This window comes from Argiope bruennichi, chromosome 4 (assembly GCF_947563725.1).
Source record: "Argiope bruennichi chromosome 4, qqArgBrue1.1, whole genome shotgun sequence".
Lineage (NCBI taxonomy): Eukaryota > Metazoa > Arthropoda > Arachnida > Araneae > Araneidae > Argiope > Argiope bruennichi.
Genome location: NC_079154.1, coordinates 18,611,420 through 18,626,800, shown reverse-complemented (window position 1 = coordinate 18,626,800; position 15,381 = coordinate 18,611,420). Strand labels below are relative to the sequence as shown.

Genomic DNA, 15,381 nt, shown 5'->3' with positions numbered 1-15,381 from the left:
CCTAGAATCATTTTGAATTTTTACCACAAATCAAATGTGTCTAAACTTTGATATAAATCTATAGCTTTAATTTCAGCGCTACTTACCAAATTTCATTTATTTTGCTTTTTCACATTTTTACGTAATCACAGACAACTGAACTAATAAATTGACACTCAACTAGTTAGCAAATTTAATCAAAATCAAATATAGATCTACAGTTTTGGTATAAAGATCACATACGTAATGCATCCATTTAGAATACAGTAGTGATCACTTATCCACGAATGAACGATCGACCGGCAATTACAGATGTGTTTGTTTACATATTTGTTACAAAATTTGATACAGAGTCTATAATTTCTGTAATAAAATATACTGCATTCCATTTATTCGTTTGTGCGTTAAGTTACTTCACATGCGAACGACTTAGATAAATAAAATTAATGTATACATTTTTTAACTAAATTAAGGCCTTAATAAATAGTCCTGTTATTTTGAGTCCAATTTAGACTTCAATTAGGTGGAATCATAATCGTAAGCAACTATTCCACCCCCCACCCCCCGAACAGAAATGGTGAAACATGAAAATTTTAAATGATCGTAATGCCATGACAGCATAGACAAGAACAATGGTCGAGTCCTAAGAGCCATCACCAGTCACGGTACAGCTCCTCCCGTAGGCGGCGAGAACTAACCATCATACTAGTAGCTTTACATTCCCATCCATGTTGAGGTGCTCCGCGAGCATAATCAGAGAGAGTGGAAGTGTTAAAAATGCATACTCAGTTTTCTTCATTATGCTACAAAGCATAAAACACTCATCTCCGAAAATAAAATTCTAAGCACTCTAGGCATTCAGGGCCTATTCTAAGTTCCACAATTTTTATGCAAGAGGTGGGGATAAAATCTTTAGTCGGAATGACAATGAACTCTAATTTACAGTAAGAATACCAATCTGTAGCCTTTATCAGGTTAAAATCCACTTAAATTTTCACTGGGAAGCTATCTAGCTAAAGCATTTAGATTTTTTAGCATGTAGTAAGAAGACATATTTTATTTCGGAAAGCTATTTAAATCAGCTAAACTCCATAAAATACATGAGATGTTTACTCATACCAAGTTATTTTTATATTGATGAACTAACAGTAGTTTTGTCAACAAGAACATTACAAGCTTTTACCTTTATGTAGAAGTTTTTTGATTACTAAAGGACAGCAAGCCAATCTACAAAATATTTAGTTCCACTTCTTTAATTCTTCAACTATCAACTTAAGGGGAGAAAAAAATCACTTTCAGATGCACCATTTGCAAGCAAGTCCAAATATTTTAAAGACAAAGCTAATTGCTGAGCATATGCAACAATTATAACAATATAATTCAACATTATAATAGCTGTAATAAATATTTATAAAAGAATGTTCTCATATTATTTCCATTTAATTTCATTGTAATGTAGGGTACTACTAAAAAAACTCAGTGGCACGACAGCCGAAGTGGGCCAAGGTCTACAGTGCCCATATCTGCCTTCTAAACCAAGGGCCCTCGTATGCAAGGCATACGTATGAGTTAAGCGGTCAGCCTAACGCAGAACCTCCAGTGTTTAGTTCCCAAGCATGTTTGATCCTCAGTTTACCAACCCATTGAAGGGATGAAAGGCTGAGTCAACCTCACTGGCACGAAGATGTCATTGGGCTTTAATATAGGGTACAATGTAGGTAAATTCTTCTTATTTGATATGAAGTGATAAGGTGCATAAATTTAAAATAAATTATTAAAATATCTAATTATTAAACTCTAAGACTGAAAAAAATAGGACGTTAACTAAAATAAAAGGGAGAAAAAAAGAAATCAACAACTCTATGCAGAACACTTATTTATTACAGTTCGTTATTCATTACATATATATTCATGAAAATAAAATATTTCCATAATAAAGATAAATTTACAACATTTTTCGCTCCAAATTAAATCATAAGTTATATTAAAAGAAATGCACAGAAGGAACATTCCAAAATCTGTCTTGTATAAATACATAAACTCTGAACTCTTAATAAATATGGAGAAAAGGAATGTTGATTGCTGAATCCATACATAAATGCATAAATGTCAAAAAAAAAAAAACAGAATTTATTTTAGTTAACAAAATGTTAGTGACTAGTTTTTAAACATATAACTCTAACAAAATAATTACCATTTTCATTTATAAATAATAAAAGACTAGAGATTGTGCAATTTTTTAAACCATGACTAGAAAGCTATAATAAAATGAGATGACATAAGAATCTCATAAATACAAGATCCATATAATAAAATTCAGATAAAAATTTAACGTATTTTTCACTTGAATAAACATTTTAAACAAAAGAACTTGTAATTAAAAATTACGTCTTATAAATGCGAAATTGAAAAACATAAAAGCACATATAAATTTCTTGCATACTTTAACAATTTTTTACAAATATATTAATATTTTTTTTAATCTCCCAGAAGATTCAAACTAGCCAACTCTTTTGATACTTTTGCCTCATCTGAAATGCCAGGTAATAGAAGCTCATCATCTGATTTAGGTTCTGGAAGGGCTTCTTCAGCAATGACTAGGGGTTCACAGTCTTCTTCCTCCTCCTCTTCCTCGTCATGGTAAGTTGGGAGCAGAGATGCACCAGAATACTGAAATGTAGTTTGCGGCAAGTCCAGTTCAATAGGGAAAACATTGGTCTCTTGCATTTCTTTGTAACATTGTTCATTGTAATTTGCCAATGCAGTTAATAGTCGATTCATCTGAAAAACGATGTCTTGAACTGGAAATAGCAATACATTGATTACAATTTCAATTTGTCCTATTTTCTATCACACCAAATCAAGAATATCACATGAAGAAATTTTTATAAAAATTAGCAAAATTAATTGTTAAGTAGACTTTTAAAATTAATATAGTTTAAAATAAAAGAATCAAATGATTAAGGTGTAGATTTCTTTCAAAATCAATCAGTAATTTTCTTTCCAATAAATAACAATTCCTATATTTAAAAATATATAAATATTCTTTTTTTTTTTCCCCTCACTTCTTGATTTGTGATTAAAATAATAATGTAACCTATTTTCGGAACATGATAAAAATAAACTGAAATCAAACAAGTCAGAAATGTGTTTTAGAAAAATGGATTTCTCAATTATTACTACTGAATAAAATTAAATAATAATATAAATAATGTAAACAAATAAGGATAACTTACTAGAGATAACTTTTTTTTTTTATGATCGGCATTTAAAAGAAAATACTAAGCATCCTAACTAAGAAAAAAAAATCCTTGCTATTCAAAAACTAAACAAACTGAATAAATTGTTGCATTAATCGTAACTATATATATCCAAAAGTTGAACACAATGAAAAAATTTAATTGATTGCAGAATAAATAGTTTAATGTATCACAATTTACAGCAACAATTTGCACAGCTACAATAAATTTCATAAGTGAATATTCCAATGGAAGCAAACAATAAAAAAGTAGTTTAGAAAAACATTTAAAGAATTTTAATTTGATCTGGCATATTTTTAAGCACTTACTGCATTTTACAGCATTTAAGATAGTAAATATTAAGATAAACTTTTAAAATATATTTTATCAGATGGGCCTTCATAAAATTGTATTCCAAATCAAAAACATGTTTTTCCTCTACAATTGTGCATGTGTATGTTTCTGCATGCACTTGCAATTCAAATTGAGAAATATGACAGCATTTTTCTATTTTGTCCTTCATTATTCCTAGAATTTGTTAGTTTTGTTTTATTAATATGTATATCTATAATATAGAGAACATATATTTCTAAGCAATAAAAAGAAAGAAAGAAGGAAAGAAAATTACTAGCCATGCTACAGACGACTGATTGGACAACAATTGTAGCCTTTCTGGTGGTTTCTTTAGTAACCATTGCAATCTACAATTTATGTTCTTAAAATGGATATACATAAAAAAATACAATAAGAAATCTATACTTCAGTTATTTTGCTAGGCCATTTTCTAATGATAATTATCATGTTTATATTACAAGAAAGAAAATTTTGGCAAAAAAAAGTTGTATCCAATATGAACTTAACAGAATTTTAAGTCTAAATTTTGTTAGTTTTAACTTTATAACACATGAAAAACTTAGTTAACCTATTAAACAAACTTTGTTCGTGCATACACACAATCAGTATTTAAAAACAATCTTAAGATTTTGAAAACTATAAGTTCTAATAATAAAATATTATTTGCAAAATTTAAAAATACAAATGCTGAATTACCATGTTTTTGATCTAATAATTCCAATTTTACTAAAACATCAGAACGCAGTTTAGAAAATCGGGCTCTAGCATCTTGTCGACACCTCAGGATTAATCTATAAAAATTCAAACACATTAAATTAAAAAAAAATATAAAGCAAGAAATAATTAATAATAATAACCAATTTCAACATAATAAACAACAAATAAAATTTTGCTACAATTTTACCTGTATTCATAATTGCCAGTTTCAACTCTATATAAAGGTTCTTGTAAAGCCTGATAAGTATATTCTTCATCATCCATTTCTTTTACTTTCAAACAATATGACTGAAATATAAATATCACACTATAACAACTTTCAATACTTGAAATTTTTATAAAGAAAAAATAAACAAAAAAAGCTTTAATAGCTTTTCTTTTCCCTTTTTCTTTAAAAAAAAAAATAAATACATTTTCATAATTCTCATCAGAATTTCCCAAACACTAAAAATCTCAAAATGTATTTTATTTTTAACACTTTAGACTATTTCATTTGTACTCTAAAGTATATTAAATTAGACAACAAAATTCTTAATCTATAGTATAAATTGTTCACTTATTATTCCTACTGAATACTTACAAAATTTTATTGCTGGATATAAATATATATCGCAAAAATATAATTCAATTTTCAAAGTTAAATTTTAAAATTTGAAAGCTGAATAACCGGCAAAGGAATGGTATAAAATGGTTATAAACTTCCCGTGATTTGAAAAATGGTTGATCTAAAATTAAAAATGTATTCTGCTGTCTAATCATACTGTTTTTTCTGAGTTAAGCAATACCAATGCAAAATTTGAGCAACAAAGAAATTAAAATAAATAAATTAAATTTTAAAAATTAAAAAAACTATAGAATATGTACTTGGAGGTGGGGGAGGGGGGATTTGAGAATATATTCTTTAGTTAAAGACAAACCTTTTTTCAATTCAAGGGAAGTTCATAATTTTAATTGTAAATACCTCTGCCAATTTTGTAAATAACTCCATGAAATTTTTTTTCTGTGTTTTTCTATTATGGCATTGTATAGTATGGCATTTTGCTAATTAGACATTTTTGTACTTTTTTGTTTTAAGTAATTTTTGTAATTTCCTTATTTTGCAGCTAAGTGCACTGTAACCTATCTCAATAAATTCAGTATAAGCACTTTACTATAGGTATACATTACTTTCCTAGGTATGCAAGATGGCATTTTGAATTTAAAGGACTCAAAAAAGTTTTACCAATCATTCTATTATAAAATTTAATGCTTTAATTTCTCATAAAATAAATTTGTTACCAAAACTCATATTTAAAATATCAGTAACTTGAAACATAAGCTCAATATTACTTTAAACTTATTGCCTGTATTTATTTCTTTTTAGTTTTCTAATCCTAGATAAATTTGAAACATCTATAAAATCGATTTTCAAGTCCAGTGTGCTTTTACATGAAAAGAAAAACAAATATAATAACATAATGTGTAAAAGTCTTTTACACTGCTTTTTTTTATAGGAAACTAAATATAAAAACTAAAGAATCAAAAACTTACATTTAGATTATGTTCAATTACTTACCAAATATTCAAATTTCACATCGGCATATTTTTTTATTGTTAGCTTTGTATCAGGTACAGCTTTATTTAAATATGTTCCAAGATCAGTCAGCATCTATATGTGAGCAAAATATGTAATAAACTTTTTTAAATAAATTTCAAGTCTTTTAATGAAATAGCATTAATACAAATTAAGAATTAAAACTATGAAATAATTTTCCAATAATTTAAAAAGAGAATTCACAAAATTACATGAACTATAAAATTTTAAAAACTTTCTTTTTTTCACATTTCTTTTATGTAAGAATTCACACCAAAATAACAATAAAACATTTAAATAGGATTTTATTTTCAAACTCACTCAATAATTATATTTAATTCAAAGTTTTAATGAATAATCTTTGAACTATTTATACATACATATGTATACATGAATCAATTATCAATAGAAAAATCAATCCATTAATCACTCATTAAGTGATAAGTCAACCATCTAACTCTCCGACCCGCCCGAAGGCACATGGATTTAAACCATAAAACTGAATGACCGGACCACCGCAACAGCAACATTGGCGGGAATTGTGGTTGAGTCCTAAGGGCCATCACCGGCCACGGTACAACCTCCCGAAAGAAGTACGTCCTGTCATCAATGGGAGGAGCCAGATCCCCCACTATTAGTGTACCCTCCAGGGTGGCGAGATCCAACCACCATGCCGGAAGCATCTCATCCTCATTTCGAGGTGCATTAAGTGATAAAATAAACCACAAAAAAAACTTTAGGGCATTTTTATCCTTCACCTGGAAACACTCACAAGCAGTACCAAAGTCTCATGATACACCGCAAATGTCTGATACTCCAAAGAGAAAAGGCATGTCTTTTTTCTTTTATGACATATTTTCCTTTAATTTCTTTATTCGTTTTATTTCTAGCATGTCTCCATATTTGATTTACATTGGTCTATTACACACTTTATATATTAATGATTTAGATTGTATTAGCATTGTTTCAGCACTTCTTTGTCTCTTCACATCGGGTAACAAGAGAATTTGGGTGAACACAATCCATTCACTTAATTGTTCGTTACTGCTTACAAATAATGCAATAATTCCTTTTGCAGTTTATATTAATTTCCTCCTCCAATTATCAATAAATATGTCATTCACCTATTTTCACATTTTATTTTCACCTGTACTATTTATTCACAATTTATGTCCACGGCATTTGGTCAATTACAGCATGTGTTTTATTTTTCTCCTTGTATATTTTTGGAGGCATTTTTCATCAATTTACTTTTAGTTTTGATTTAATTTATATATATATATATATATATATATGTAACCATTATTTTATGTGAAGCAGAATGCAGTTTGAAGATAGTGAAGAGACTTTTTACATTTTTAAATTCTTTTGAATACATCGGGAAAGCATAATTAATTACAAGCAGATATGCGGACAAGACGTCCGCCACAGCGCAGCACAAAAGCCAAAGTGGGGAAGACGGCGAAATAAATTATCCCTCGTCTTATATAACCTTAGATTTTGATAGGGAAAATATTATTTTACAGTGCTAATATATTAATAAGATTCTGATAGGGATTTCTGACACATGTCAATCACATGTAAGGGAAACACAGGGATATTTTAAAAAGAATGTGCTTACTGGACAGTTTTCTCCCTTTCATGCAGAACGTGTGAATGTGTTGGCGTTTAGCTGATTCAGCAATTTTATAAAGCTTCTCTTGAATTAATTAAGTAGAGAAAGTGGAATTGGATCAAGAAATAAGAGAATATTTTAGAATGAAGTTATTATGAGCTAAATTAAGATAAAATCTTGGAAATTAATTAAATAGAAATTAGAGTTAAAATATCATTATATATATATATATATATATATATATATATACTGTTTACAGAAAAACTATTTTTTAAAAGGCTCATTTAACAATTCCTTTCAACTCTATCAATATTTAATTTTTTAGTAAAGGATAAAGTTGATCTCAAACCCCAGTTAAAAACCAGCATTTTCTAAAAATTTTAGAAATCAACTGAATTTACACATTTTGATCACATGTAAGGGAAACACAGGGATATTTTAAAAAGAATGTGCTCATTTTCTTCTTTCAAAGCAACAAATTTGATAATTAACAAATTAATTAATAAATTATCAAAGGGTTTAATACTCATACAATAAACAAAAATATTATATTTTTACTACATTATGTCATAATTAATTTAATTTGTTAATTTAAGAAATCAGCGTTAGTAACTTCTGTATGCCCTATTTGTTATTTTAATGACATTAAACAAGAACTTTTAATAAAAAGAAAAAAAAAATTAATATTAAGACTTCATTCAAAATTACCGGTTTAACAGTTTTCAGGAACTTAATTCCAAATCTTTCCATGTTTCTGTGAGCTTCCCCAAATTTCGTGAATGCTTCACTTGCTCTTGGTTGTGGTTCTCGAACACCAATGGATGCAAAAACATCACCAAATGCTAAACAAAAGTTTAAATGAAGTAAACTTTAAAATATTCTAAGCATATATCATCAATTAAATGCATTTGAAAAATTCTTAGCTTTCAATCATCAAATAAAACATAGTCATAACACGTAGTCAATTATTATTCTAATAAGAAAAATGCCAAGTTTGCTCATTTTAGCAAACATATCATAAAAGTACAATCAAAATGTTTAAATATTTTTACAAAAAACTTTAACTATAAATTTATAATCTTATGAGATTATTACATGAAATATTAAGTATTATGAAAAAGAAATATTATTAATAAATCACAATTCTTTCATGTTTAGAACAAAAAAACTCTGAACAGTGGGTGGAGACCATATTGCATTCATATATAAAGAAGTTTCTAATACATCCTAATGGAACTTAATAAAATTAAATTAATAAAATTAATTTTATTAAGTTCCATTAAGTAATTAAATAAAATTTCAAATCTATTCAAACTTATTAATATTTTTCCTTAAAAACCTATTGTTAAAAAAGCCGATTTTGTATAGCTAAATTATGACAAAATTTAAATTAAATTAGACAGACAATACAGCAGTTTTCATCTTATATTCTCCAAAAGAAAATACCTATGGTGCTTTGTAATGTGATACAATGGTACATAAATTTCAAGCAAGTAATATGATATAATGTGACAGAGAAATGGAAATTGTTTTAAAATCTTTTTTTTTTTTTTTTTTTTTTTTTTTCATCTTTAAAATTATTGAATAGAGAGTTTTAAAAAGGATATAAAATTGTTGCCACTGAGATTGTAATTGTATACATATGTTTGTGCATTTTGATGACTACTTTATATAACATTCTGTTAAATAAAATAATGTTATTTGTGTGCTAATTTAAGAATCAGTAAATAAAAATAATCAGAAAAGTCTTTTAGTAGGTCTGTACATACACACATATGATAATAGTTCTTTATAATATTAAAAGTGAAATTAATTAATGAAGTAAAATTAATTCTTTTCAATTTTTTTTTCAAACAGCAATAATAAGAAATTCCATAAAAAAGCATTTTTTTAATGATTTAAGTACAAGAAACATATACAACTGGCATTAATAATAGAGCCATTTTTAAAAATAAAACTTTTTTTATGCATAATGAAAGTAAAATTTAAATTAAAATATTACATTATAAATATTTCTCATTGATTCTGAAATATTTTTTTCTTACTATTAAATGGTGTAAATTTTAAATCAATATATTGTTTTTACTTCCTGACACAATTTACATTTAAAAGCAAATTTAAATTGACATGATGATAGTAAATCAAATAAATCAAGTCTAATTTAAAGTTTCCTAAAGCTCAGTAAAAAAAAACTGTTTAATTTTTATTAGATAACATTTCTATACAGTGCTTAAAAATAAGAAATAATTATTTACTAAGATAATTTCCTTTTTCATCATACTGTAATAAAAGAATGACAAATGCAAAATTTGTAAAATAAAAATTTTGCTTCGGTGCATATTCTTAATTTTACAGGTAGAAGTGTCACAGAAGCAATTCTTTATTGATTAATAAATTCTGTCAGAGATTATATACAAAAATATTACAATTTAAGAATTTTCAAAATATATTAATATGTAAAGCCACATTTAATTAAATACATAAGTAATTATTTCTTTAATTGTCAGTTTTCAGTAATTTTTTCCGCTTAGTAGAAAAATCAGATTTTATAATATATTTTATAAAATAAATAAAAATTAATTGAATATCAAATGGTTATTTGAATTAAAACTTATTTTTAAAAACTCAAAGGCTGGAATGAATAAATAATAATTTAAGTGTTAAGTTTACTTACCTCTATAAACTTGACAAAGATCAAAGTAACCTCGTAATACCAATTTTGTGTGCTCTGTCAGACCTTTATATACAAATTCATTTCTTTCAAGCTCTTCTAATTTCTTGACTAAAGTGTCTGTAAAAAGTTTATAGCCAAATTAGGAAAAAAAATATATTAAAAAAACATTTTATTTTACTATAAACAAACCCTGCTTAAAAATAATTTTGTTTTGCATTTTTATCAGCAAATGAACTTATATTATAATATATAATATAACATTATAAATACATTTCTTACCATTGCAAAGAATAGCTCGACTCAACCCTAAAGCATCAGCAGTAGCAGAACTCATATTTTCAACAACTCTATGTTTCACTTTTTTTAGAACTAAAATGGAAATAAAAATGGCAAGATCAGTTTTCAATTTTTTATAATTATTATTTTCAATAAAATTATATTGAAATAAGAAATTAAAAATATAAGCAATAATTCATACTTATATCCAATGTCTTCCCTTGTTTAGGATCAGCATGAAGTTTATTATACGTCAAAGTCACATTACCCTATATAAGTGCATAAGGTTAGTAATTATAATAATGTTAGTATGTTAGGATTATTGATAAAACAATAAGAAAATTTGCACAAAAAGAAGAAATACATCAGTTATCTAGTTATTTTGTGGAGAAAAAATTAGTTAAAAAAAAAAAGATTTATGGTATGCTTCCTACATAGATGTATATTTTGTTAACAAAACAAAGAACCAAGCAGCATATCAATTTTTCTAAAATTATTCCATTTGTTATCTAAGCATAATTTTTTGGGTTAAGGAAAATAATAAGGAATAAAGTAACAGAAAAATAGATCCTGGAAAATTTTACAAAGTATTTTCATACCAAACATCCCTAATAATAGACAACCATGTAAGATTTCAACTGATAATCTAAAAGAATAGTCATTGGCACTATGTTGGAAATAAAAAGCATACACTAGAAAGCAACTTAAATTTTTGAAAATTTTAATTTAACTTTGAATTAGTTAAAAAATACATTGTATTGGAATTTTATTTAATTTTTCTTTCCATTAGAAATACAGTTAACTAATATAGTAGGAGAAAATATAAAATTAAGTACTGCAATATTGAAAGATTTGTCAAAATTAATTTGTTAATTTCCATTACAAGACCCAATAAGCTCTGCAAAGTTGATAACTGATTTTTTAGAAGACCAGCCTTCAAGGCGGAAACATATAAAAAAGAAAGCAATTCATGAAGAAATACTGGGATTGTAATAAAAGCATTTCAGCAGAATTTGTAATGTTTCTTTTTCCTATTTCTCATTTCATATATATTTTTATTATTTATTAATTTAGTTTTGAAGAAAAGAAATAAGAACAGCTCTAATTATCTTTGAATCACATCTGCCTTTTAACTTATGAAAATAGAACTTTTCTGATATCATACAATTCTTACATCATACTCAGAAACTCATCAGAGACAGATTACAATGACATTGGTTGGAAATTATACGAGTATATTCTGATTTTCATCTTATTTCCTCAAACAAATGCTTAAATATATGCCAACTATTTTTTTTTAATGTTATTATTATTCATTTGAACAAATTTAACATTGCATTATTTTGCAATCGAGCAAAGAATTTTACAGTGATTTAGCACAAATTAAGCTTTTAATTCAATGAACTACATTTAATGATTGGTGTGATACAATCATTAAATGTTAAAGGAGGCTTAAGTGGAAAACAGAACCAAACGAAAAAAAATGGTCCCAGAAAAATCATTTCTAATACTAATAAAAAATTAATATCCTAAAGTAAAATTTCTTTAAAATTATAAATTATACTAGTAAATAGGAAATCGGTAATCACAAAATGAAATGTTGCATTCTAAAGAGTATTAATACCTTATATATTAACTGATTTAAATAACCTATACTATAAAAGAAATTTTACATTATAAAATTTTATTCTATACTATAAAAGAAATTTTATAGATATATTACTTAAAAATTTAATGAAATGAAATAATTTAATGAAATAAAATATTAATACATTAACAATAATGAATATAATTAATTATATTTAAAAATGTGTAATTTTAATTTTAACCAAATAATAATGCATAAATAATAATTAAAAACTGAAATAATTACATTAAAAATAATTTCAATTAATTATAATAATTGAAATTATAATCAATTCATTAAATTCTTTTGGATTGATAAAAATTTCCTTTTTTTACACTTTTAGACTAAACCTGTCAAAAATAAAGGAAACACAGCCTATCTCATAGATGAAAAACTTATCATTAAAGGTGATATTAAAGCTATTGAGTAAATTAAATCAAGATAAAATAATGATTTCAGAGACAAACATGAGATTCATGTAAAATTATATTATTAATTCTTATAATTCACAAATAAGAAAATCTCAAGGAAAGGACCACTTCACAAAAAGATTTCTTGAATATGATAAATTTTAATATGGTGAAATATAAATTTATAGTTTATATCAAACAATAGAATTTATTATTGACAGATGCAGCTAAAAATGGAAAAAAGAGTATTTAAAAGTATTTCTAATTACATAGTAGATATTTAAATTTTACAACCTTTAATTAAACACAAAATAAATAAATACATTACCTTCACAGTCTTAATCATTTTAGCAACTTCAACTTTGCTTTTCCCTTTGACTGTTTCCCCATTAACAGCTGTTATTTCATCTCCACACTGCAATGTGCCATCACTTGCCACTGGGCCATTTTCTGACACCTGTACAACATATAAACAAGGACAAAGAGGAGCACCACCCCCAATGCTTATGCCAATTAAATTTCTGTCATCTTTCTTTAAACTGATACTTCCAGAGGTCACTGTCATACCCCTATGGGGAAAAAAATAGTACAGATGCCATTTAAAAATAATATTACTCTTGTATTTTTGTATAACATTCATGGGGAATAATTATTTTATAAAATACATTATACAGTTACTTGTTAAAAAAAGAAGCAGTACAGATATTTAATAATAATGAAATAATTATTTCAAGTTTTATTCTATTTACCATTATTTACTAATTAAATAAAAAAAACTTAAAGTATAAAAATGTAAATAAAAATCTTCAAATTCAGTTGTAGGCAGAAACATCATGATATATATTTAATATCATATTTAAATTAGCATTATTTTCATGTTTTAATTCAGAAGTTCACATTTCCTATTTTTAAAACTAAATGTTTACAGTAGCAATTTTGTATACAAATGAATTTAATACATTCCAAATTTCTTTGCAATTCTTTTAAGAATTTTATTAATTTATTGATTGATTAACAATCTATTTAGATAAAAGATATATATATTTAGCAATCTTCGCTGTTTCTAAAAGAGAAATTTTACTGCTGTTATCTTTTAGTTTCTAATTTCAGTTATCATAAATTTAATGATAATTAAATATCTTATGTGAAATTTTAAAAAAAAACACTTGTAGAATTTAGTTTATTCGTATATTTTATTTTGTTTATCAGTACATCTAATTTTTAATTATGGATACGTATTCACGTTCTACAAAGAATTGTCTGGCCTTTTGAGTACCAATAAACATACTTCCTCTTTTATTATTCACAGATATACAAGACACTCTAACTATTAATTACAATCAATTTATAAATTCAATCGTCAATAAAAATTAATTTTAAGTGAAAAATTCATTCAAATTAAATTAGAAACTGTAATAATATTTGAATATATTTAATTACACGATTATCAAAATTTATTTTATTTCTGATGTTTAAGTCACTGACTTCATGGCAGCCACATACAAAATGAGTTGCCATTTCAATTTCATGATTATGTTGAAAGTGTTCCATTCATTCTATTTCCCTTCACATAACAAATCAATTTTTCTTCCTAAACAGGTTCTAACTCATTACCAGTTTTTAAAATCAAAGTATCATTCTTTGGAAATGCTTTTCTTTGGTCTTTTTACTTTTTCATGCCCAAAAGAAAATATTTTTTAAAAAACTATTTTGCTACATTACTATATTTTATTGCATGTTAATAAAAAAAAAAGTATTTTTAAAAGACTTTTTGGTGATTTTTCAATAATATTTCTTTTTATACCTGAATTCAGTTTGAATTTGGGAGTATCTTAATAATGATAAGTTTTTCTTTTTTTAATTACAATGAAATTCATATTTTAAATTAATTTGGCATTAAAGCTACCTTAATTACTTACTAAAAATGTTTTATTTGAATTGTTTTAAAATCTCAATTATTCTTCATTTAAAGGCTTTTTCTCTTTGGTTGATTTTAAAATTCAAAAGAGTTTTAAAATATAATAGCAAAGAAAAATAAAATAATGTATGAAGCACTGCAAATGCTTTTTAGCAAAATAAAACTTTTATATAAAAAGAAGATATCAGATAAGAAATCAAAAACTTAGATTCATACTTTACAAGTCCAAGTCTACTCTTTTGTTATTTATACAGATGCTTCCCAGTTTGTAATCTGTAAACACTTTAAAATAAGAAGTTGTAAAATTCAGCAAAAAAAGAAAAGAATAAAAATAAAAATTTACATGCGATCCTCCATTAGAAAGAATGTGCTGTAATGCTCAGTTTCCTCGGGGTCAGATACTTCAACTCTTGAATACGAAGGCCGAATCATTTTAACCAAAAATAAGCCTTAATGAAAGAAACTAAAGAAATGCAAAATAAATTTTAAATAATAAAACTAGAAAATCTGATAAAACGTTAAAAAATAAAAAAAAATGACATAAAAAAACAAAATAAGAAAAGTGAAGAGATAACATAAAATAAATGTAAAGAAAATTTATTTACATTCGGAAGAAAAAAATCAATTTTACATCGAATAAAAATGATACGTGTGGGAACAATTTCAATATTATTACTGATGCATGATTTTTCCTAAATCAATATATCTTTTGTTTGCACAAATGCAAATATGTAATTAAATGTTAAACCTAAGGATCAGATAAAAATAATATATCAATATTTATAGATATCTTTAACAAAAACAATTAATTACATTTTATCTTCTTCCATATAACAAGCGTCATCACACTCCAAATCCAACATGATGAAATATTATTTTATAAAGAGAAAACGTATTTAGGAAGTTATTTAATTGACAATATATTTAACCAGTCGGCGATTTTCTATTTGTGAAATTCACCACATCAACAATAAACAACAGTTCCGTTCATATGATGAC

The 15,381-nt window shown here is 25.6% G+C and overlaps 1 protein-coding gene across 2 annotated transcripts; it reads right to left on the bottom strand.

Moving 5' to 3' along the window:
- Positions 1 to 1,842: 1,842 nt before the first annotated feature.
- LOC129966574 (PRKCA-binding protein-like) lies at positions 1,843 to 15,355 on the bottom strand. 2 transcript variants are annotated; one of them, XM_056081034.1, is made up of 11 exons: positions 15,196 to 15,334; positions 14,726 to 14,845; positions 12,793 to 13,033; positions 10,630 to 10,696; positions 10,431 to 10,520; positions 10,152 to 10,268; positions 8,186 to 8,319; positions 5,845 to 5,937; positions 4,477 to 4,577; positions 4,269 to 4,363; positions 1,843 to 2,780 (listed from the first exon to the last, which is right to left on the bottom strand). In XM_056081034.1, exons 2-11 carry the CDS (start codon positions 14,812 to 14,814, stop codon positions 2,458 to 2,460), a joined length of 1,350 nt encoding a protein of 449 aa, XP_055937009.1. In that variant the 5' UTR covers positions 14,815 to 14,845; positions 15,196 to 15,334; the 3' UTR covers positions 1,843 to 2,457. The 2 variants fall into 2 exon arrangements, with proteins under 2 accessions (XP_055937009.1, XP_055937010.1); XM_056081035.1 differs by lacking the exon at positions 14,726 to 14,845 and having other exon boundaries at positions 15,196 to 15,355.
- Between the last annotated feature and the right edge of the window lie 26 nt (positions 15,356 to 15,381).